The 25,870-nt window shown below is 40.0% G+C and overlaps 1 protein-coding gene across 3 annotated transcripts in view; it reads left to right on the top strand.

Annotated features, from left to right (window-relative positions):
* Window positions 1-25,607, top strand: part of DAW1 (dynein assembly factor with WD repeats 1) — a 45,650-nt gene extending 20,043 nt beyond the window's left edge. For all 3 annotated transcript variants that reach the window (XM_072796543.1, XM_072796544.1, XM_072796545.1), the window contains 9 exons: window positions 713-835; window positions 4,584-4,683; window positions 8,839-8,946; window positions 11,320-11,426; window positions 12,329-12,431; window positions 13,187-13,301; window positions 20,988-21,064; window positions 22,939-23,101; window positions 25,392-25,607. In XM_072796543.1, coding sequence (XP_072652644.1) covers window positions 713-835; window positions 4,584-4,683; window positions 8,839-8,946; window positions 11,320-11,426; window positions 12,329-12,431; window positions 13,187-13,301; window positions 20,988-21,064; window positions 22,939-23,101; window positions 25,392-25,426 — 931 coding nt within the window. In that variant the 3' untranslated portion in view covers window positions 25,427-25,607. The remainder of the gene's footprint in view (window positions 1-712; window positions 836-4,583; window positions 4,684-8,838; window positions 8,947-11,319; window positions 11,427-12,328; window positions 12,432-13,186; window positions 13,302-20,987; window positions 21,065-22,938; window positions 23,102-25,391) is intronic.
* The last annotated feature ends 263 nt before the right edge of the window (window positions 25,608-25,870 follow it).

Here is a 25,870-nt window from a genome sequence, read left to right on the forward strand (position 1 = left end):
ATGTGGCTGTTCAGGGGTGTGCTTTTGGGCCAAATTGAGGTCCCAGAGATGGCCAATGCTGCTGGCCTTGTGGGCCATAAGAAGAAGTTTGGATTTTCCTCTAGATTGCTAGGAAGCCAGCTAGGAAAGGAAAGGTTAAAAAAAATAACTCCAGTTTCAATGTGGAAAATAGACTTAGAAAGATCATGTGTGAGCTAGCACCCATTAGAAGATGGTTTCATTTGTTGAGGCAAGAGATAGAGGCAATGAAGCCTGGTGGCAAGTGGCCACATTAGAAGTATATTTTGAGATTGGGCTAACAGAATTTACCAATAGATTGTGTGTGGGATGTGAGGGAAAGTGAGGAATCAAAGATGGTGCTAAGATTTTATGGTCTGACCAATGGGAAGAATGATGCTGTCTATTGAGATATGTCAGAGTTTCAGAAAATGTTATTGATGACCACTATTTAATTATTAATTATTTATATTATTAGAAAGATTATTGGATATTCTTTATTTTATTTAGTGACTCCTTTTTGAGGTAGGGATAAATTAGAAAGTTTCTAATCAAAAGATTTAGATACTGTTCCTAATTTACTGTTCTACATACACAAGTTCCATTATAAAAAGCAATAAAAATGGGCTTACAATCTTGCAGGTTAAAACAAAGGAGGTCTTTATTAACACACTGCTATTGTCACTTTATGATTGATTTATATTCCTTGTGTTAGCTTTATCACAGGAAGCTATGATCGGACGTGTAAACTCTGGGACACTGCATCTGGAGAGGAGCTTCACACCCTGGAGGGCCACAGGAATGTAGTTTATGCCATAGCATTCAACAATCCTTATGGGTAAAAAGACTCTCACTCATTCATTTATTCCTTATAAATCCATTAATTTGTTTATTCTTCTCTCCCTCCATTTATTGGAGGAGGAAAGGAAGAGAGAACTAAAATTTGTCAAGTGCCTGATGTGTGCTCTGAAAGCCTTTTAATTATCTTCTTCAATGCTTACAGGAGTTTCGGGATAGGTATTACTGTTCTCATATAAAGTATATAAAGTTCAAGTTCCCTTCCTGGGATCACCTGGTAATAAAGAGGAGAGCAAGAGTCCAAGTTCAGGCAGAATTGAGTCCCTTCTCTTGGGAATTAATTCCCTGACAGGCAGGTCCTACTGATATTTACAGCACTGGCTTCTGGAGAATGTGACACACCCACATAACATGGTTTGCCTTGTTTAGAAGTTAATTTACAGTCTTTAGCAGAAAAAAATGTGTACAGTAACACAACAGTACAAAATATAATGGCCTTTTAAACCAATGTCTAGTTAACTGATTCAGCAGTTTGAGTTAGTCCTCTAGCTATCCTTCTGCTCCCTGAATGCTTGTAGCAACTGGGCCACCCACTGGGCCACCCACTGGGCCACCCACTCACCGGTATGCTCAGCTTCTCTTGCCACAGGTTAGGTGGTAGGCCCACCAAGATTTAATTGTGTTTTTACATAAAACTGCTTATGTTGGCTGTGCTTTCAATTGTAATTATGGAATTTAATTAAGTATTGCTTAAACTAATGAAATAATGAATGTGAAAATAAAGCTGTTGAGGTTTCTTTGTGTGTGAATACATAGATAAGGTAAATCTTTGAAAAAAATCACTACTAAATGAAGTTGTAGATGAGAGCAATGTAAAAATTAGAAAACACACTGAAACATTTAGAAAAATTTTGTGCTCAGATTCTGCAAGCATGTTTAAGTTCTCATGCCATTTTTAAGAAAAAATTGGGTGGTTGTAGATGTTGGATATAATTTCTCTAAGACAGATAATGAGCTCTGGCTGGCCAAAGAAAAGGCCATGGCTTTGCATATTTGCGTAAAAAAATCTGAACGTTGCGTCTTTTCTCGTGATGGCTCACTTTGACTTTTTTCCATTCACCAAGCTGTTTCTATAAATACGTGTCTTTTACCATAGTATTATGATGACTAGAACACAACAGTAAATGGTTTAAAAGTTAAGAGGAGAAAGATTTGTGTGATTTCTCCTGATAGAGGCTTTGTGGAAGATATGGGGCTCAAGCAGAAGCGTGGAAGGTGAAAGACGGAGGGAAGCGGGGAGGGCATCGTGGGTGAGGGCACCCTGCAGCTCCAGAGGTTAGGTGGGACTTTGGCTCCCCTGGCTCTCTAGTGCACATTTTCTGGTGAGAAACAAAAGTGGGCGAGATCAGAGCTTTCTGTGTAGTTTGAACTCTGTTCTGGAAGACCGAGTTCTGATGAAAGCTTTGTGAATGAAGGAGGGACTCAATGAAAGTGCTATTTTGGGAGAGCTGTTCTGGCAGAGACAGGGGGCCGGAGGGTGTGAGAAGGGATGAAACAGGAGGCAAGGAGATTAGTTTGGAGACAGATAAAGTGATAGATTCAGGAGATGATGAAAGTAGTGTAGGATAGTGGCAGGGGCAATAAAGGGAGTTTTATAAAAATCTGATGCACTTAGAGTCGAAATTTTATCCCATGAATATTAAAAACTTGGTATGTAGGTTGCTAATGTCATTACATCTCTTTAAAATGTTACACACTTTTAAAACACATCAATTGTGATGGCACAAAGTTAATTGGTACATTTAAAATGATTAAATATTCCAATTACATTACCGAAAACTTAACTGCGATGTATGCAGTTATACACTGTAGAGAATGTGATTTTTATAATACCTTATTGCACCAACCTGTGGGAGAGGAAGATTTTATTGAAATTATATATGATAGAATATTTTACTTCTGGTATAATTCCTACTCTAATTGCAATGTTATTTAAAGGACTTTAAAAGTATATTCTCTATAATATAATACCATGTCCTATAATAGGCTACTTAAAAGATAAGATATTTCTGCATGTCTGAGAACAAAGTTTTTTGGGGATAGAGAGGTAAAGAATGCTTCCTCTTTTGGTTCTGCTGTTGGACTCTATCAAGACCCCCTAATGAAAAACTCACTTGTCCAATTACAGAGTCTGCTGATTTATGTATGGATTAAAGCAGCATTTTCCATGGCATTTGGGGGCATTGGGGTTTCAGTAGAGTGAGTTCAAGATAGCCACCAAAGAATGAGAGGGAACATGTGCATGTGTGTGTGGGGGGGGGGGGGAGAGGAGAAGGGAGAGAGAGAGAGAGAGAAAGAGAGGAGAGGGGAAGAAAGAGAACAAAAGAGAGGAGAAGGGGAGGGGGTGGGGAGAGAGATGAATTTCAACCAGTTTAGTGTTTATATGTTTTATACATTAGGTCGGGAGTAAGCTTTGATTCAACAAAGTAATTCTAAAAAATATGTCATTGGTATTATCTTTTATCATGTAATGGCATATGGAACTAGAGAGCAGTGTGTGATCAAACAGGTATTGATTGAGAAACAACAGCAACCTGAGACGATATGTCTGAGGAGCAGGAGGGATGGAAAATGGAGGGAAAAAGTTGATAAAGAGCACACGGGGCTCTCAGCACATCCGAGCAGAAGTTTAGTGTTCTAAACTAACCATATCCCAGTGGACGTCAACAGCTGATGAGGAATGCCTAGACTGGATGGAGGAGAGCCAGTGCAGACCTTGGGTTGATAAGCAGCTTTGAGTGTTAGGAAGCTCTAGGTGGGTGGGTATTCTCCAGAACAAACTGTCCCTGGAGCATGACAGAAAGGACCTCACTCCCATTAGCTCAAAGACCACAGAAACACTACGTGGTTGGCCTGAGAACAAAGGAGAGATACAGGGCATCAGTGTTAGTTTGGACAAAATATAAATTCTGCAACTGTGCCAAGCACATATAAATTGCCTTAGGATATGCATTTTGGGTCATAAATCCCTTCACGGTTTTGAACAATGAGCTCTAACTGTAATTGATGACCCAGTTGGGTGAACATTTTGATGACTTGGTGTAAGAGACAGGGGTCAACGGTAAAGGAAAAGATTTAGTTCTACGATCACAGGTTAAACAGGTCAACCCGCTCTTAGCTGTCGGGTGTTGACAGTAACCCTGCCCCACAGTATACCCGGGAAACCTTTTGTTTGAAAGGGACAGGTCTTTACCCTATTTCCTCTCTAAATCCTCCTTCTTGTTCAAAGACCTTACAATCAGAGTAATATTGGCATTATTTTCCCAGGGAGACACTAAGTTCTCAAAACCTTATCTAGCCATACGGTTAATTGGATTTATATCTTTTCATTCTTCTTCTTTTAAATTCAAAATTAGCCTTGTCAGTAGACCTACTAATAGAATTTTTCTATGTTCCTGCAACTCATACATTATTTGTTTCCATTTGGTAATAATTTTCTAAACTAAATTTTGTGCCATATTCATTGTGGCAATTTAAAAACTTACTGTAATCCCAAACATAAATTTATGCCTTCAATATAAAATATTTAAAATTAAACATGCAAACTGATACTATTGAAAAATTAGGCCTTAATTTTGTTGTCCACTGAAACAAATGTAAAGTTATTTATTGTTTTACAAAGTAAATTTCTGAGTAGACAGACCCATGTATTAATATCTTGTCTTAATTCAGTGTATCATATCCTGTGCTTGAATTTGTCTTCAAAACCCATTTTTTTAAAATCTTAGTGACAAAATTGCCACTGGATCCTTCGATAAGACTTGTAAGCTGTGGAGTGTAGAAACGGGAAAGTGTTACCATACCTTTAGGGGTCACACAGCAGAAATAGTGAGTATATTTTATTTTATTACACTTTTATGTTGCTCTTTCTCTCTTCTTTCTTTCTTTCTTTCTTTCTTTCTTTCTTTCTTTCTTTCTTTCTTTCTTTCTTTTTCATAGACTTTATTTTTTAGAGTAGTTTTAGATTCACAGCAAAACTGAGTGGAAGCTATAGTGGTTTCCCATATGCTCCCGCAGTCCTGCACCCCCACCCTAAGCATGTCCCATTATCAACACCTCCCATCAAAACTGTACATTTGTTACTATTGATGGACCTGCATCAACACATCACTGCTATTTCTTTTTATTAGTCCATTATACAAATAGTGGTTCTACCTTTATGATTAATTTTACAATTATATCCAGTATTTTTAGTTTATATATATTTTATATGGTGGCATTACTGTAATTTACAAACTATTTGAGTTTTTATATCTTGCAGTTGTCGTCAAAGACCTATACCCTGCATTGACTAAGTGGACGTGCAATATGATAAACATTTGAGTACAATGGCCAACCTGACCTTTTCTTTTTCAGTGACTTGCTTTTAAAGGACTGAGTTGATGAGGGTTGGTAAAATTCTTAAAATAGCTTTTAAAGTAACTTTTTTTTAATAACATGTGACATATGTAGGCTGATTGTTTTCTGGATATCATTAGAACCCGAATTTGCATAAATAGTTTGATAGTCTAAGTGTCTTTCGCTGTTGGGAAGACCTTGCCCTTGGCCAATTCTGTGTTACATCTTATAACAATTAGTGAGATAATTGGCACCCTATGGGACAAATGATAGCTTTTAAAAATAAACAAGCTGCTTATTTTAGGAATAAGATTTATTTATATTTATCCTTCGGATTCTTGGTATAGGCATACAATAAGGGCTCATGCTATGTTTAATATTTTTGCTAAACACTGGGGGAAAATGCAATACAAAATTATAACTGACCATTAAGGTACTCAATGTGCACAAAGGACAACTTTGTGCTAATATGTAAGCCCTTCACATATATTAGCTTCATTGCACCTCATAGCAACCTTAAGAGCTAGATATTTCCCCATTTTACAGTTGAAGGTGCCAAGACATAGAGTAAGCAATTTGGCAAAGTCATAAGAAAGACATAATCCTCATTCTCCCACTCCCTTGGAATTGTGAAAAAGTTCTCTTTATATATAGTTCCTAGGAAGATTGATAATTTTCATAGTCAACAACATCAACCCAATAAATATTTACTAAATATTAACTATGTATTGAGTCCTGGCCTGTGTGCTTGGCCTACCAAATAGAATCACACATGGTTCTTACCTGCAGGGATTTTATAGCTCAGTAGAGGGGGAGAGAGTCATCAAAAATAAATTCAGAGATGCGTTGAAGGTGTGCTAGAAGTAGGTGGGGAGTTCAGTGTGGTCAGAGAGGGAAGCACCTGGTCGAAGGGTGTTAAGAAAAGTCTGTGCAGATAGGTAGCACGTTCTCCAGGCAGCAGGAGTTTCACTGGCCAATGCCCAGGGGAGGTGTGCAACAGTAGGGCATGCTTTTTAACTCAGATGACTCCATGTGGCCACAGAAACACTTCCCAAACCTCCCCTGTTATGACATGCACAAAATATGACAATATGGCTGTGCAACACACTGTGGGAGGGGGAGCTGCCTGTGGCCCATGGTCAGAGGTGCTGGGCAAGGATCCCTGGTGCTACCCCCACTGCCTGGGGTAAAGGCATCATGTCTTGGTGCAACTGCAACCCATTCAAAGCCATATCACATGGTAAGCATGATCAAAGTGGAGGATGCTGGCAAGGCGTAGTATTGATTCATATGCTATGCTAAAGAATTTGGACTTCATCCTGTGGCTAATGCTGCACTGTTGAAACTTTTAAGGTGGAAGATAGCATGGTCATGTTTACTCTTTAGGAAGATCATTCTTGTGGCCATGTGAAGTATGATTAGAAGTGGGGGCCAGCTGGCTGTCTTGTTGCATTTCCAACAAAGATGACAGGGGCCTGTCATGAGGCCAGTGAAGAGAATATGAGAGAGATTGGAGTGGAAGGGTAGGACTGGATTGCCAGGAAGATTTTTTAAATATTTTATTTATTTATTTATTCATGAGAGACACAAAGAGAGAGGCAGAAACATAGGCAGAGGGAGAAGCAGGTTTCATGCAGGAGCCCGATGTGGGACTCGATTCTGGGTCTCCAGGATCAGGCCCTGGGCTGAAGGCAGCACTCAACCGCTGAGTCACCCAGGCTGCCCTACCAAGCAAATTTGAGGCTTGAAGGAGAAAAGGGGCCCTAGGGTGATTCCCTGGCTTTGGAATGGCAGTACCATTCGCCAGTTCTATATAAAAGGAAAGGCAGGCTCGTGGTCATATGACTTGCGTGTCTTAAATTGATCAAAGCTGCCTGAATGATGTCCAAACAGAGGCCCTTTGGGGCTGAACTGAGTGCAGGGTCAGGGAAGAAAACATGGGTGTGTGAGTCACTGGCATGGGGGTGGCAATGGAAACCACTGGGGAATTGCAATTTCTGAAAGGAAAATGACCAGTATGGGGAAAAGTGTGATGGCGTCTTGAGCAGATGGAGAAGAGAAGAATCTTCTAAAAGATACAAAAAAGACATAGGAAGTTAAAGAAGAAAAGCAGAACACTGTTAAAGTTGTGTCTGGAAGGAAGAAAATACAGGGAACAAAGGAGTCAGCACTGCAGGCGTCAGAGAGGTTAAGTGAGGTGACTGACAGAGCCATTGGATCATTTAACTAGAGTGGTTCCAAAGAGTTGACGTAGTGGGAAATGGGCAAGCAGTGATGATGGTGCAGTATTTTCCCAAGGAATTTGGCTATGAAAAGGAAAAAAAGGTAGTTGAAAAAGGGGTACAGGGAGGCAAGCGAGGGTTTTTTTTAATGTGGGAAAAGCTCAAGCATCTTTGGAGGCCACTAGGAGGCATCCAGTCCAGAAGGATGGAAAAATTAGTGGGCACATCTCCCCTAGGAGTGTGGGCAAGAGGGGGTCTCAGAAGGGCAAAGGGATCCCTCTGCACCTGACACTGAATGAAAAGCAAGTGAAGGCAGGGTGAGGAAGGTCCCCCATGATAGTTTTCTCAGGGAAGTAGTAGGAGGCCAGGGTATCTGTGGGGGAAGAATGAGGACAGACTTTGGGCAAGAATAGGGAAAGGGAGAGTGTACTGAGCCAGAGGCACTTTCAGGTAGGGAGGGGATGGTGCTAAGGACACAGCTGAGGATGGGAAGCTCCAAGGAGCAACACCTGTAATCTGCTATGCAGTTTCCTTCAGCTGAGTGGTGAGGGAGGGCCAATGAGTGGGTGAAATGCCAGCTTGATGCAGTTGTTTGGAGTCTTACAGACGGTGCCCGGAAAAGAGAGGGGAGCCCGGGAGTGAAGATACTGAGGATGCTGGCAGGACTGATGTTTCCAGGCTGTCAGTTGAATGGGGGATGGGGGGGGACAGGAAAAGGCAGGCATCTCCATGAGGTGGAGGATATCCTGGGGATGGCTTGGTAAGGAAGAAAGGGGACGCACTGAGTAATTGGATCTAGAGATTGTTGTATCAGTGGTGAATTTTTGAGAAAAAGTGATGTTAAAGTCCAAGATGTGGCCACAGGAGTGATTATGAAAGGGAGTCCGGGTTCATAAGTCTGGGCTACTGGAATGATGGCTCACATGAAGGCCACCTAGGACTTGGAATTGAGATCATGAGCCAATAGCCCAAGTCCTTGGTGAGTGAAGGGGCAGGATGGAAAGGACTGTGAAGTTAACAACAAGGAAGATGGGAGCCAGAGAACATGAATCGCAAAGGAGATGAGTTTGCTTTTACTCTTGTTCTTCTGTGGTCTGGAAGTGGCAAGGCATGCCGGTGCCCCTGCCAGCCTGAGCTGGGTGACATGGGAGAGCACATCTTCTCAAGAGGAGAGTGCTTCAGGATTCAACCTGCGGGAAGCCGGCCACCCATAGAGCCCCTTGGTATCTCACTGTGGATTTTAAAGAGACTTAGGCTCAACCTAAGGTGATGGCATCTTTTCTATACAAAATTAACAATTAATTTTGTATAGAAATTAATTAAAAAGCTTTTCTATACAAAATTAATTAAAAAGCTTTTCTATACAAAATTAACTATTTAAAACTCTATCTTTCTAAAATCTCTTTAATTTCCCGTAATTCAGGTGTGTTTGTCATTCAACCCTCAAAGCACACTAGTGGCTACTGGAAGCATGGACACAACAGCCAAACTGTGGGACATTCAGAGTGGAGAGGAAGTGTTCACTTTAAGAGTACGTACTGTTCATAATGTCACCAGCTTCAAGAGTTTGGCATTTTCCCTAACCATTGCTTAGCGTAAGCCTATCCTTTGAGTTTGTCTTTATACATCTTCTTATTACAAAATGGGCTCTAAGTGAGAAGATATTTATGAGCTATTGGTTTTCCAGACTGTAGTGAAAAGAGTTCACTCTTCAAACCAGTTGGTTTGCTGGTTACTCCAAAAGACTTTGATGGGGGAGCTGGGGAGGCCGCATGGGCTTTTTATTTTGACTAGCCTCAGTCTGTAAGCTATACCAACTATATAGCGTAATACCTAGCACCATCTATGTGGCTTAAAGGCAAGTAGGAAGAGGGAGAACTGGAGAAACTTGCTAGAAGATTCCATAAAAGGATGAACATCCTTCTCCTCCATTACCACCCCCCCCCCCACATCTTAGAAGCTTCCCGTATTACATGACAAGGGGTAAGTAAGTGGCAGGAGAAGAAAGGCCAAAGGGCACTGGCCAAGAGAGCAAGAGCTGGTGGTGTATCTCCATAGGGACCCCTGTCTGTCACCATCACCACACGCCTAGCACCTTCCTCCCACCTGCTCCCTCTGCTTCTCCCCACCCCAGCCCAAACAGTCCTACAGAAGGTGATTCTCTGAGCCAGTCAGTGGGAACAGCTGGATAGGAAATCCAATTCTTACCCTTTCAAATTATAAATGGATTTAAAATTAGGACCCCTTTCCTGGGAGAGCTTTTTCCAAGAAAGGTAAAAAATGCACTTGAAAAAGAGAGGAAACAGCACTTTTTTTTTTTAAACTAACATCATGGGGTCTTCTTAATTCAGAGTGCCAACCTTAATGTAAGTAGACTCTTTCGATCTTCGTTGTCATCAGTTCTGTGGGTCACGGTGGGTCACTGCCTCTTCACTACCTCCTCTTGCAGACCGACGCCTAACAGTCTCCAAAAGATGCATCTACCTCTGCACACCTACATCTGCCACCGGACAAGTACATTCATTTTGTGTGTTCGGAATTTTAATGTTCAGCTGCATTTAATTTTTGCTGTTTGAAATCAACCAGAAATTTGTGTTGTAAATGAACTTTTTCACTCTTGAAAAAAAAAGTAATCATGTTAATTCACTAAAATAATTAGGGAAACAGAGCAGAGTCTCCTGCAGAGAAGGGCTTCTTCCCATTGTCTCAGAATGTTTGATACATTGGCCCTAGACTGTGACCAACTGAAAACCAGGCCAAAGGTCAGATATTTATTAGCCTATTTTATGTTAAATCATCATAAAAGGGGCTCCTGGGTGGCTCAGTCAGTAAGTGTCTGCCTTCAACTCAGGTCATGAACCCAGGGTCCTGGGATTGAGCCCAGCATCCAGGGTCCCTGCTCAGCTGGGGAGAACAAGGTGTTCTCCCACCTTGTTCTCTCTCTTAAATAAATAAATAAAATATTTAAAAATTCATTATAAGAATATCCTTTTTTAGGGGATCCCTGGGTGGCTCAGCGGTTTAGCACCTGCCTTTGGCCCAGGACGCTATCCTGGAGTCCCGGGATCGAGTCCTGAATCGGGCTCCCGGCATGGAGCCGGCTTCTCCCTCCTCCTGTGTCTCTGCCTCTCTCTGTCTCTCTCTGTCTATCATAAATAAATAAATAAATCTTTAAAAAAAAAAGAATATCCTCTTTTAAAGTTTTGAACTTTATTTTACAAACCTGCCTATCACTTTTTTTTTTCACTTATTGTTAAGCCAAAGCATATACAGCCTTTTGTTTTGTTTTTAGCAGATTTATTTATTTTAGAAAGAGAGGGAGAGAGAGAGATCAAGTCAAGGGAAGGGCAGAGAGAGAGGGAGACAAGCAGACTCCTGGCTTAGTGGGGAGCACTACATGGGGCTAGATTTTAGGACCCTGAAATCTTGACCTGAGCCAAAACCAAAAGTCAGACACTTAGCCTTAATGCACTGTACCCAGGTGCTCCAGCTTTTTTTTTTTTTTTGGATACAGCCTTTTAAAAAGTGTTTCCAAGACAATGTAAAAAAAGTTCTCTGATTTCACAAATGATGCCCTCATCCTGCTCATTACAACAAACAAACAAAATCCAGTTTTACTTAATTTTACTAAGTTAAATGGGCTTGATTTATGTGTGTAAGTCAACTTTTAGTAAATTTACAGAACTATGTAACCTTCACCAAACTCTAGTTTTTAATATTTCCCCAGAAAGGTACCTGTGCCCATTTGCAGTCTCTCCTATTCACACCCCCAGCCAACTGCTAATCTCTTTTATCTCTATAGAGTCTTGCCTTTTCTAGCATTTTCTTTTAAACTGTGACATTGTGCATTTGTAGGGATTGCTTTTCTGCAGGTGATGCATGGCAATATCTGCTCTCTTTCTAGGGACATTCAGCTGAAATCATCTCTTTGTCCTTTAACACCTCAGGAGACAGAATCGTCACAGGATCTTTTGATCATACAGTTGCAGTGTGGGAAGCTGATACCGGAAGGTATTTTCTGTCTTTAAGAATTTGTTAGTCTGGATTGAGGGTTAAGAAGACAGTTTTTGCTGTTCATTAGTTTAATCTCCTTTCTATTAACTGTGCTTTGGAGTCTATGGGAATAGGACATACTGAAAATAAGTTAATTCATTATTTAATGATATTTCTGATCCACAAGAAAAATGTGAGCTTTCTTGGAATTCTGAACAAATAATACAACACAGCAACATAAAAGGAGAATGTTAACAATAGCCTGGGTGTATGGCTATTATTTGTTCCATGTACTGTGTAATTAAATTTCAATGGCTTGTCATTATGGTAGGCATGGATATCATGAGTAAATAAAATCATGGCTAATTTTCCAAATTTAATTTAGTCCAACAACTTCAATTTCCTTCCTAATTATTTTGGGTTCTAGTTGCTAAGAAGTTAACTAAGTTAGGCTATTTGTGTTGTAAAGCTCCACCTTGGGCTTGCCTGTATCTTGTTGGGAGGGCTGATTACCAGGCGTAGCAGTCAAGTTGGATACCATAAGATATGTGGGAGAAGAGGGCCCTTTTGGACATTTGATGGATAGTTTCTGAACTACCAAGGGGCCCACTGATCTGGTGTAAGGATACTTCCAGAATTTCAGACCAACTGTATTATTTTTTACCCATGGCTTTCTCAAGTCTTAAGTAATGTTATTTGTGCGTGCTTAAAATTTAAGTATATTTTTTTCTAAAATTAAATTTGTAGCCTAGTTGATTGTTTTTGAGCTATACTAGAGCCATCATTGTTTTGTCACCAAGGATATTATTTTATACAAACCAAAATTTGGAATCTTACACCAATGGGCTTGACATCATTATTTGTGCACATATTCTGAAGTAAGGCTTCTTTCACCAGGGTAAATCCTTTCTATTTTGTAGGAAGGTGTATACCTTAATCGGGCATTGTGCTGAGATTAGCAGTGCTTTATTCAATTGGGATTGCTCTCTGATATTAACTGGCTCTATGGACAAAACCTGCATGGTGAGCTCAAGAAATATCTTTGCTTTACAGTTCTCCTGTGTGCACTTTTTACTGTGTCAGGTATTCATTACAACATTAACACATTTCAAAGGTGCTGCAAAATTAGGACATTAATTTATAAATAATAAATGGTATTTTTGAATGTTAAGTTTCTGATCTCCAAAGTTTAATGGAATTATGATATAGTAAAACAATGTTAATTGAACCAAATGTATTACAAGATCTTATTTTCAAAGGCATGTTATTTTTCTTTAATGTCTCACTGTTCATTTGTTAAACTTTGATTAGAATGAATCTCAAGGAGGCTCAACACAATGTCTGCCTGCCTTTAAGTTTCTGTTGCTAAGAGCTTATGCTCCGGAATTATTACTTGATTACATATCCAATGTATTATGATCTTAATATACTTTTCATTTTCTAGAATTATAGCTTTAGATCAAACTCCTTATCATTCGAAGACCTGCTTTTGAGAAGAGGACACTTCAACTCCAATCAGTGAAACAAGCACTTTGAGTTTTTTCCCAGTGTAGTGGCAGATTTGCACTACCCATTCTAAATGTCTGTCTTTGGTCTTCTCTTTGTCCAAGGTGTGCCTTGTCATGAATCCAGGTAAAATGAACAGAACATGTGAAAATTATGCACACGGTCTTGGCACAGTTATTCAGCTAGCCATCAGCATGTCATAAAGACTACTCCTTTCAATTATTGTTCTCGAGATGGGAAGCCACAGTCACCCTCTTTTTTTTGTATTGTAGCTGTGGGATGCCTCAAATGGAAAATGTGTGGCAACGCTAACAGGCCATGATGATGAAATACTAGACAGCTGTTTCGATTACACTGGAAAACTTATTGCAACTGCTTCAGCTGATGGTAGGTCATCTGCTCATACATTTAATTTCTTCTGGAGAGATTTAGGCTTTTCTGATAAACACATATAATTCTACAGTATAGGCCATCTACCTGATGACTAGCTGTGAGAGCAACTATGTCTGCCTCATCTCTGTGATGTTGGTCACTACACTATGTTGATATGGTATTCTTGGTAACCACAGGTTACAGTGTCTGCATCACCTTGACAACCACATCTGATGTTACACTGGGTCTTCACATCCCCTTGATACTGTATATAATATATTCTTGGTCATCTCACTAATCATGCATTATGTTACATTATGTCAGCCTCATCAACTTGACCACCATCCATGGAGCTATAATAAATCTTCATTATCTCCTTTATAACATGTGCCACTCCAGTATGTGTAGCACATCTTCATGTGCTATACATCATCTTCTGGCTCACCACTTATGATTTTACACTGTGTCTGCACCATCTTATTGATAACCATGGGCTGGTGGTACACCACATGTGCCTCAATTCATTGAAGACCACAAATGATGCTATAATACATTTATGTCATTTCCTTGTTGACCATATATGCTACTATATTATGTCCATCTCATCCCTCTAGGGCACATGTTACATGCTATATCGACTCAACTCTGTGTCACCAAGCAAGATACTACATTATGTATCATTATCCTCCTGATGACCATGCATGATAATACAGCCATACTCAAATTTTCTTAAAAAAACATCTATGGTATTACACTCTATCTACATCCTTTCCTTGACTGCTGCATATGATGTATACTATGTCAACATCATCTCCTTGATAACCTTGTGTGATGTGATACTAGAACTCATATTGATGACAAATATATGTGATGCCACAATGCATCTGTGACATTTCACTGAAAGCCCCATATAATGCTATGTGATGTCTGTATCACTCATTGATAACCTTCTATATTGTTACACTACATAAACACCGTGTCCGGATGATAATTTATGACAGTAAATAACAGGTCATCCTCATGATGACTATGTATTCCTGACAAGCATGTAAGATGCTACACAACTTCTGCATCATTCACTGGCAACCCTGTCATTATGTCTATACCATATCCATGATAACTACATGTGATACAATGTCTGCATCATCTCCTTGACAACCAAATGTGAAGCTACATCTCCACCATCTCCTTGGCAAGCATAGGTAATGCTATAAGTCTATGTCATCTTATGACATCACACAACCATGTATGATGCTGTCCTATGAGCCATCACCTTGATAATAAGTATGATGCTGGAATATGTGTCATCTTCATGAAGACTGCAGATAATGCTACACCACACCTGTGTCATCCAACTGATGACCAAGTATGGACCTGAACTAAATCTACATCATCCCTCTAATAGCCACATATGATGCTTCTTTGTGTCTGTTCCATATAACTGATAATTATGTTTTAAGTTACACCATGACTTTGTTATTATTTAAAAAACACACTGAATGCTGCACTCTATCTGCATCATCTAGTCAAGCTTGCGTGGTGCTATACAAAGTCTACACAATCTCCTTGGTAACAATATGTGATGCTATTCTATGAGACGTCACCTTGGTAGCGATGTATAATGCTAAACTATCATCTCCCTGGAGATCAAATATGATGCTCTACTATGTCTATATTATCCACCTGATGACCATAAATGGAGCTACGCTAAGTCTACATTATCCCTCTAATGACCATATATGATACCATATTGTGTCTATATCATCTACTTGACTGCTATGTTTTAATTTACCTTGACAAATATGTCTTCAAGGTCTATTATGTTAGTATCCTTTATTTGTTAAACTACATGACTCTATGTTTTATCTAGATCATGTCTTTGAAGTCTGTTTGTCACACTATCCTTTTTTTCTAGAGTGCTGTGTGTGTGATACTATAGTAGTGTTTATCATCTCTATGGTAGGCTCCTATGTTATGGCGTCTATGTCCATAATTAATGACTTTATGTGAGATTAAAGTGTGTCACTTCACTAACCTCCATTTATGATGCTACATTCTGCTTGCATAATCTCTCTGGGAACCGAACATGATGCTACACTGTGTATCATATCCTGATAACCACATCAGCTCCCTGACAATAAGTTACAATGCTATGCTACTTCTGTGTTATCACCTTAAAACATGTATCATGTTATACTATGTCTGTATCATGTTTTTTACAACATATAGAGCTGTATTATATCTACATCTTCTTCTTAAAAATCATGTATGATGCTATGCTATCAGAGTTTCCTCAATGACCATGCATTGGTCATGGTCCATGACCATGTATTATGTAGCATCGAGGATGCTACATAATACATGCATCATTATCCTAGAATACATGATATGTTATGTGAATTCTCCCAGACAAGCATATATGATGCTCTACTATTACTCTCTAATCCCTTTAACAACCTTGTCAGATACTATAGAGCATGACTAAAGTATTTCTGCATCATGCCCATTATAATCATGTATGACACTACACCATGTCTGTACCATTTGGAAAACAGTATAATGAATGACACGTTATTTCTTTTTTTTTTTATTGGTGTTCAATTTACTAACATACAGAATAACCCCCAGTGCCCGTCACCCATTCACTCCCACCCCCCGCCCTCCTCCCCTTCTACCACCCCTAGTTCGTTTCCCAGAGTTAGCAGTCTTTACGTTCTGTCTCCCTTTCTGATATTTCCCACACATTTCTTCTCCCTTCTCTTATATTCCCTTTGACTATTATTTATATTCCCCAAATGAATGAGAACATATAATGTTTGTCCTTCTCCGACTGACTTACTTCACTCAGCATAATACCCTCCAGTTCCATCCACGTTGAAGCAAATGGTGGGTATTATGACACGTTATTTCTGTGTTATTTTCCTAACTATCTTTTCTGCTGGAATATATCTGTCTCCTATTCCTGATAAGCACCGATGACATTACAATATGTCTGTGTCAAGAGTCCATCATATTCACATATGACAAAAATTATGTCTATGTTATCACTCTGATGACCACATGACACTACACTATATGTCATCTCCCTGATAATAAATGACACCATGCCATATTTGCATCATTTCCCTGACAACCAAAGTGATGCTACACTATTTCTGGGTCATCTCCTTGACAACATGTATGAAGCTATACTATGTCTCATCATGCCTCTGACAATGGATGAAGCTATATACGATGTTTGCATATTTTTCTTATAATCATGTATGACGCTGTGTTATGGGTAGTCTTCTGACAACCATTTATGATGCTGTGAATTATCCATGCCATCTCATCAACCATGTATGATGCTACACACTGTCTGTAACAAGCACATGTGATACTATACTGTGACTGCATTATCTCTTGGATAACTGTATTAGCTAGAAATATCATAACAGAGTACAACAGACTAAGTGGCTTAAACTACAGAAATTTATTTTCTCACAATTTTGGAAGCTGCAAGTTCGAGATCAAGGTGTTGGCAGCATTAGTTTCTTCTGAGGCTTACAGTTTTCTCCCCGTGTCTTCACATGGTCTTCCCTCTGCATATGTCTGTGTCCTCATCCATTTTTCTTGTAAGTGCACCAAATATATTGGGTGGGGGCCCACTCTAACGACCTCGTGTTAACCTCATTTCTTCTTTAAAGGCCCAATCTCTGATTAAGTCAACTTCTAAGGTACTCACGGCTAGGAATTCAACACATGCATTTTGTGGGGGACACAGTTTGGTCCCTAGCACCATGTATGACTACAGCATGTTTGCTTCTTTTGTCTGAAGACTTCTCTCCTTGCAAATCCTATGATGTGACCTGTGTGCACCATGTCTTTGATAATCATATGTGATTCTATGCTATGGATCAGCTTTATGACAACCACATATCATGCTACACTATGTATCATCTCTTAACCTACTGTATATGATGCTACCTAGCAACTTCCCTATGTCCTGGTAGCCATGGATGATGCTGTACTATGGTAAACTCCTTGATGAGAGTGAATGATGCTTCATGATGTCTGCACCATATCCCTGACAAAAACATCTCATGCTACACTCTGCATCATGCCTTAAGTATGTGTCATGGTATGCCATTACTACTGGATGTTGGAAAAAAATACATAATGCTGTGCTATTATTCATGCCTTTGACAACCTCATAGGGATATATGCTGTATATGCTATACTCTGTTTATGTCATCTCCTTGATAACTATGTGGAGTGCTACACTATTTTGCATCTATGTGTGAGGATGCAGTGTGTTTCATATCCATGATGGGCATATGTGATGCTACAACACATCCATGCCATCTGTTGATGACCCCATCTGTTGCTACACTGTGTATGTGCCATCTTCCTGTAGTCTACAGATGACTACACAATGTCTCCATTCTCTTGTTTGATGGCATGAATAATGCTACATGATGTATTTTCGTCTCCTGGACAACCACGCATGATCTACTATGTCAGCATCATCTCCATGACGACCACCTATGACAATATATCTGTGTCACCTCTCCATGAATCATGCTATACTATGATTATGTCATCACCATGTCAGCAGCATAAGCCTACCCTGCGTTTGATTCATCTATTTGATAATCACAAATATTTCATTATATCTAATTCCCTTAATGACTGACCCTGTGTGACTCTACCTCATGTCCATCTAAACTTTTTAACAGCCACTTAAGAAATTCTAGCAAAAATGGAATGCTTTCTACAAATATAACTTGTTCTTTGCCTGCATTTGCTCTGTGTGACTAACATACTGTTAAGTAGTCACATATCCTTTGTGTTCTAATCAGTTATAGAATTTTGCCAGTGATTCATTTTAATTACACGGTCTTTACACCACCTTTGTCTCCCTCTTCAAAATTACATTTGCATCCTGTTCTTTTACTCACTAGGACTTTTCAAAGGTGATCCTTTGATCATACATAAAGTTCTTTCTGTATCCTGGGATACAGAAAGCCCTAAATTCAGAGAACTCTATTTTTGAGAGTAACTCCTTACTTTTTCATCTTCTCACAGAGCTCATCTTTTTAAAATCATCCCTCCTTTTTCATTTTAAATATCATTATCACTGATACAAAAAAAAATCCAACAAGAAAGAAGAGAGAGCCTACTTTGTGACAGGAATTGTTTTTAGCAATATGGGATGCATCAATGAAGACAAGAGAGAGTACATCTTGTGGAGATGTGCTGTGGAGACGGAGAAAGTAAAGAATACCATATATGTGTTTTACATAGAGTCTTATCATGTAGAGAATTTTAGATTATAAATAATACTAGGAGTTTTTCATCACCATGGGTTGGGGGAGAAACCAGCAGGGTCTGAGGTTCGGGATGCTGAGGAATGGATTAGAATTTACTGCAAGTTCAATAATTCTTTTATTTTCTCTATCATTGGTTATGTCCCCTAGCAGTATTCCATTCTTTCCTTGTCAATAAGACATTACTTCAAGAAAAAAAAATCTTTTTTTTTTCTTTTGGTGTGTTTGGTAAGCCTCTTCTCATTCTGTGCCTTCTAAGAAGTCTTGAAGATTACAGAAATCTTGTTTACTGAACTCTGGTTCTTGCTTCTCATTCCCTTCTTAAAATTGGATCTATTCAACAGGGTTAGCTGAAGCTGTGAAGCTACATCTGTTTCTTCACATTTATCACCTTTTTCTCCCTCCTTGGAATTACTCTCAAGGCTGAATTATTTTTTGGTGTCTTGTTCATATTTCTGTCTTAAAAATATAGTTTCAGGCAATATTATTTCTGTGTTTTTTGAAGTGTAAAAATGCTTTTGAGAAGTTTAGAGAACTACTCTATGCAAGATATTCACTTTTGTTATATTAACACACTTATAAAAAAGATTTATTTGAGAGAGAGAGAGAGAGAGAGAAAGGGAATGAGTGAGTAGGAGGAGGGGCAGAGGGAGATAATCCCAAGCAGACTCTCTGCTGAGCATGGAGCCCAATATGAGGCTCGATTTCATGACCCTGAAATCATGACCTGAGCTGAAACTAAGGGTCAAGTGCTCAACCGACTGAGCCACTCAGGTGCCCCAATATTAACACATTAAAAAAAAGATTTTATTTATTTATTTGAGAGACAGAAAGCATAAGCAGTGGAGGTGGGTGGTGGGGGATGAGAATCAGAGTCCTTGCTAAGCAGGAAGCCTGACTTGGGGCTTGATCCCAGGACCCCGGGATCATGACCTTAGCCTAAGGCAGATGCTTAACCCACTGAGCCACTCAGGGGCCCTATTAACATATTCTTAAAACACATTAGTCACTTTAAAGCTTTTAAAATGTCCGACTAGCAAGTTTTACATTTTTAGTCATATTAATTGTAAAATAGCAATTTTCATCTACTTCTTCCTGAAGTTGACATTGTCAGAAGGCCAATTAAAAAAACTTACTATGATGCTTTGCTTTTCTCTGAATGAAAATTAAGTACCTAAAATTCCCTATCATTGCTAATTTTGCCTCTCTGTAATATTGTAATGGCAGTAAGACAGCAGCCTTCACTCAGCCAGAAAAAAATTTAACTTTTTTTGACAACAATTTTACTACTGCTATTTCTCTCCTTCTACATTTCTTTAACTCCTCCATCCCTTAATTCTAAGAAAGTATATATATCATCTATATATGATCTATGGTCCACCCATCACCCATCCAGCCATGTCCGTCCGTCCATCCATCCATCCATCCATATGTCCATTCATCCAGCCAGCCAACCAGCCAGTCAGCCAGCTATATGTCCATCCATATGTCCATTGATCGATCCATCCATCCAACCACCCATCCATCCATATGTCCATCCATCCATCTACCCACCCACCCATCCATATGTCCATCTGTCCATCCATCCATCCATCCATCCATCCATCCATCCATCCATCCATATGTCCATTCATCCAGCCAGCCAGCCAGTCAGCAAGCTATGTGTCCATCCATATGTCCATTAATTGATCCATCCATCCAACCACCCATCCATCCATATGTCCATCCATCCATCTACCCACCCACCCGTCCATATGTCCATCTGTCCATCCATTCATCCATCCATATGTCCATCCATCCACCCATCCATCCATATGTCCACCCATCCATCCAGTCATCCAGCCAGCCAGCATCCATTTACTGAGTGTCTACTGAAAGTTTGATACTTCTGGGCCCCAGGGATACAAAAGGGAACAAACCATCCTACGTCTCTCTGTAAGAAGGCTTCCCAGGTGCCTGTTCTTTGCCCAGGGATAAGCAGCTGTTGCTTGTTTTCAGGAGGGCCTCCCGAATCTTCTGTAACCTTAGACTCCTATTTGGTGTATGATGCTGGTCTGGCAGCTTATTGCATCACCAGCCTCTCGAGACTTGTTTTGATACCCCCCCTTCCCCTTAAAATCTCCTTCTTTCTGGATTCCTCTCCACCACCATCGCCCAACCTTTTCTATCTTGGAAGCCATCATTTCTTCTAATAAGCTCAGGGCTGGAGAAGCACCCTGTTCCCCCTCTTCCCCCACAGAGGCGCCCACTTACATTTATAGTTTTAGGTGGCGAGTCTCACCGTAGCACAGAGCCAGTATGTCAGAGCGATAGAGGTTACATGATTCAGGGCACACGGCTCAAAGTTCTATATTTCAGATGAATTTATATGTATCTCCACTCTTTCAAAAAGGAACAGCAAGAGTTTTCAGTGCAGCCACAAGAAAGTGTCTTACGAAATTAGAAGGCCATGAAGGTGAAATTTCAAAGGTGAGTTGCTTTCTCATCGGGAGAAATTCGTTTAGTTTTAAAAACCTAGCATGCTTAGTGTAAATAGGTCTGTTGACACTAGGGTCTGTCCAATTATCTCAGCCTTTCTAGAAATCAGTTACCTAAAAACTATATTTTCAGGTGTGAGGTCAGACTTATTATAATAAATGATTCCTAAAACCTTTTAAAAAGTATAAAACAGCATTTTTCTCAGCCATCAGCAAAAGACTGAGTTAGCTGAAAATACCTATTAAAGCTATTTAAGAAACATATGAAGTGCTTTTCCTGGTCCTAGCAGACACACAAGTATACATTCTGCAAAAAACATGCTGTGCAGCAAGTATCAAATGTTTTGTAAGATAGATGCAATTTAGAAAGTATTTCTTGGAAATATTTAACACTTAACAGAGTTTAAAATGACCTACTTTGAAACTTCAAAGCTGTAACTTTTAGGATTTTGTATAAGCTCCTCCCACAAGCTGATTCACTGAGCACAGCCTTCTCATCAGTGATCTGAAGTTTAGCTGTGTCCTCTGAAAACTCTGGAGAGGCCAAGACTTGGTGACTCTCAGCTCCTACCCAGCTCAGCCCAGTCCCCTGGTCTCACATCTGAGATCAGATTTGCTCCTTTATTTTAAAGTGTCAGTTTGATTTCTTCTGGTCTCAGAAGGCTGCCCCTGGACCCTGGAACTGCCCTCTGCTGTGCTCTCCTTCCCCCCTTCCTCTGCACCTGCTACTGGTGGTCAGGAGCTTCTGGCCTTTAAGATTGGTCTCTGAGACTGCACAGAGCACATCTTCCCCATAGGCTAGGAGGCCTTAGGGACCGGCATGAAGGGGGAAGACAGGGAAATGTGGATGTGGGAGACAGGCTGGGAAGAGAACCCAGGCCATGCTTCTGAGTGAACCGGTCTAGTAGCCATTGACATGCATGATGTGTACCACTCAACAAATACACATACTTTCGTGTCTGTGTGAATATAAAGAGTTCCCAAACTATGTTATTGCATTTTAAGCTTCTGTGATATGTTACTTATTGAATACCATTCAGCAATGGCATTTCTTTGGGATACAAAGTTAAAGTATTCATTCATTCATTCATTCATTCACTCATTCAACAAATGCTTTTTGAGAGCTTGTACTGTGCTAGGCATTGTACTGGGGACACAGGGACCAAAAAAGCCATACCCTTAAGTCTTGCCCTTATCAAACCTGCAGTCATAGAGGATGTAACCCAAATCATTGTCTAATGATGATTTAGAGAGGTTATAAGCATGGCGCCCAAAGGAATAGTGAACTAACCATTTCCTTTGACAGTCGCTCAGATACCATTTGACAACTCTTGGCACATAGGAAGCACTCAGAACATATTTATACAATGTGATCTGGAGTGGCAGTAGAATGAAAGTCCCCCCTGACTTGTTCACTTATTCTGTGGCACAGATTGACAGAGGATCCATATGCTTTTGATTACAGGAAGTTGGCTTATAGGGGGGGCTTGGGTTTGAAGGAGCCTGACTTGTGTTCCCACCCACACCAGGGCTCTGCCTCTCTGTTTGCAGGGAGAGACTTGCATCCTGAGTCTTTGGAAAGAAGCTAGGTGGGGAGTACTCGAATTAGAAGGGAGCTGTGGTCTCTATCCTTAGAACTGTGGGGTGAGGGGGACAGTGGCCAATTAGAATTTTCTGGCTAGACTTTAATTTTCCTGTATTGGTTCCTGTACTTCTTTCCCCCCTCAGGGAGGAACTGTTCTATGTAAGAATAAATGCCAAGCTGGGAAGATGACAAGTGCTTAGTAATGTCCCCTTTTTTGCAGATTAAAAATATATCAGGAATCAAATTACACAAACCTGTCATTTTTCCTTTCCCTCTTGTAGATTTCTTTCAACCCCCAAGGGAATCGTCTTCTGACTGGCAGTGCTGACGAAACAGCTAGAATCTGGGATGCTCAGACTGGTCAGTGCCTCCAGGTTCTTGAGGGGCACACGGATGAGATCTTTTCATGTGCTTTCAACTATAAAGGCGACATAATCATTACAGGTATGGGAGAGAGAAACACATAGACTTGGTTTTCTTTTTAAATGGGTTATTAGACAAAAAAAAATTGGCTATTAGACCAAAAAAAACAAAAAAAAACAAAAAAAAAACAAAAAAATTGGCTCTTAGGGTTTCTAAGCTGAGTATCAGAAGGATTTTACTGCCCTCCCTTCCCTCTCTCCTGGGGTCCCTGGCTCATGCCCGTGCTTGTTACACCCACTGTTTAATTTTAGTTGCATGTGGAGCTGCACGTGTAAGCTTTGACTGTAAGGCCTGGTGAATTTTGAATTTTAGTTGCTCTTGACAAAGTAAGAATTCAGTAGCCTGCCTTACTGGTTTACCGCATTTCCCCAGGCATTGTCTGAGGAATGGTTAATATTCAGTTGTTTTCAGTGTTAGTAACTCAAAGAGGTTAGGCCCTAAGTTCTGTACACTTGGACTTACAGCTCTGAGAGATTTATTCTTTGAGCTATGTTGTTTTCTCCTTGGATGCCCCCTGCTAACACATTAATATTTGGGGAGAAGAGAACATCCATTGAGCATTTTTCAACCATGAACAATCTACTGTGAATTAATTTATTAGAAATGTTTTATAAGGACTGGAATGAGAAAAGGTTAACTCTGATTGTGGAAAGTGACGAGAATATGGTGTGATATTAGTACGGTGCCTCCAGAGGGGGACCTGGCAGGGAGTGGGTGTTATAGTGACGTGGGCTAGGGGCATCCTAAGGGGGCACACAGGACCAAATCTGCCTAACTCCCAGTGATTATTGTGGTGTTGAGCAATTTCCAAATTGCTTAACTGGTCTAACAAGTTAAATGTCACATGTGCCAGGTTGGCTTTCTATATTGGCTGATTGAGGAGCTTCCTAGTCATCTAAACTTCAGGGTGCTGAGAATAATCTCTTTTTGCCCTAAGAACCTCATCTTTCTATTTAATTGTGGATAATTTCTCAAATTATGGATTATTTTCTGGAGTTTATGATTTGGTAGTGTCTCTAAAATGTAAGTACTCTCAAGGTAATACCACAATAACCCATATATTTTATTGTGAGCACAATGTCAAATCCTTTCCCATGACGAGGAAAAAAAAGAGGTGAGAGGTGGTGATAGGAGCACAAGAAGCTCATGCAGGAGGCTATGGCCAAGTAGGGAAAAGGAAGCTAGGGTTGCTTTGTCAGAACACCAGCCTTTTCTAGTCTTCATGGCTCATATTAGACCAGTTGCATGGTACCTCTTCCCTGAGCCACAGGAGATCCTAGAGACTTTAGGGAAGGAACATTGTCTGTGCCTTGTTTTGGTGCTGGCTGAGCTCTTTATGACACTACTGATTTCGTGTCTCCCAAAGCCCCGAAGTGCTAAATACTGGCCACTGGATGGTGGAGCTTACTACAAGGGGGTGATACTTCTTCTGTCTTGCCATCAGCAGAGCAATCATGTTGTCCAAACGGATCTACCCCCCTTTTCTTGAAGGACCCAGGAGTCCATCAAGACTAAAATCATTGCATGATTTTTAGTGGACTGCCTGAAGTTGGGGCTGGAATCACAAAATGGAAGGAACTCGGCCAGCATGGTCATTACACTTTTTAGAGGATAAGATGACTTTTGGTGGAATGGATAGTTTTCACAGGCTCTCCCTATCCATGTAATCAACATACTTATTATATTGATGTTATGTGTCTGACTCCTGAAGGTCAGAGAACCAGCAGTGCCCAGCACTGCTCCATACCGGAGTGGTCATTTCCAAAAGCAGAATGAATGTGAATGGCGCCCTTGGGCAACACTCTATCAGAGCTGCTTTGGAAGAGTGTCTATCATAGCAGTGGGGATGATGGGAGAATGCACATTTAACATTTTACCAACAATGAGAAAAATCTGTTGACATTTTGAAATGTTCTGAAGCAGAATATGCTGTCTCCTCAGAAGTTAATCACCCAGATCTGGAAATGTTCGAATTCACGGTCTTTCCACTTGACCGCGTTGTTTGAGGGGAGGACAGAGGGAATAGGCTGGAGCGGCTGCATTCTCAGGGCTCAAATTCTGAGATGCCATGAGTCTCACTCCTGTGAGTAAAACATTCACTTGCACAACTGATGACTCACAGGAATCATTAAAAAAAAAAAAAATTCTCACCCCCAAAATGCCAGAGTGGCTCAGTCTCCACAGCTGAGCACATTGAGTATATTGATCATCGATTGTCAATGATCCAGAAAAAATGTTAACTTGTAAGTAAAAAGGGAGAGTTAATGATTGAAATAAAGAAAAACTGACTTTGTGAAATTTGTTTTATTAGGGAGCAAGGATAATACATGTAGGATATGGCGCTGACTGAAGAAAAAGGCAGTTGATGAGCAGATTTGCCAGCAACGGAGGTCAAGACCTGGAGTTTTACAGAGAGCCAGAGAGCGAACCATTCTGATATTTCATGTTTTCTCTTTTTCCACAAATCAACTATTTCTACACTGTCCTTAGCTTCACAGATATGACCATTAAAACTGATAAAGTTTTATCATTTCTTGATATTATTTGTTGGAAATGACAGGAAAGAGCATAATGTTTGGCAAGTGTCACTGGTCCTTTCAATTTTGTTTTTATTTTTAGTAGCATCGTGATAGGGATAAAGGAAACCAGAGTGACTTAACAGTGTTAAGTCTAAGAACATACAGTATTTGAATTTCTCTGTCTGACTTATTTTAGCATAATCTTCTAGATTCCACTTTGAAGGCTATGATAATTTCTGTTGACTAAAGTTTTTGGAAGTAGTTTTTAGTG

The sequence above is a fragment of the Canis lupus genome, chromosome 24 (genome assembly GCF_048164855.1).
Source record: "Canis lupus baileyi chromosome 24, mCanLup2.hap1, whole genome shotgun sequence".
Taxonomy (NCBI): domain Eukaryota; kingdom Metazoa; phylum Chordata; class Mammalia; order Carnivora; family Canidae; genus Canis; species Canis lupus.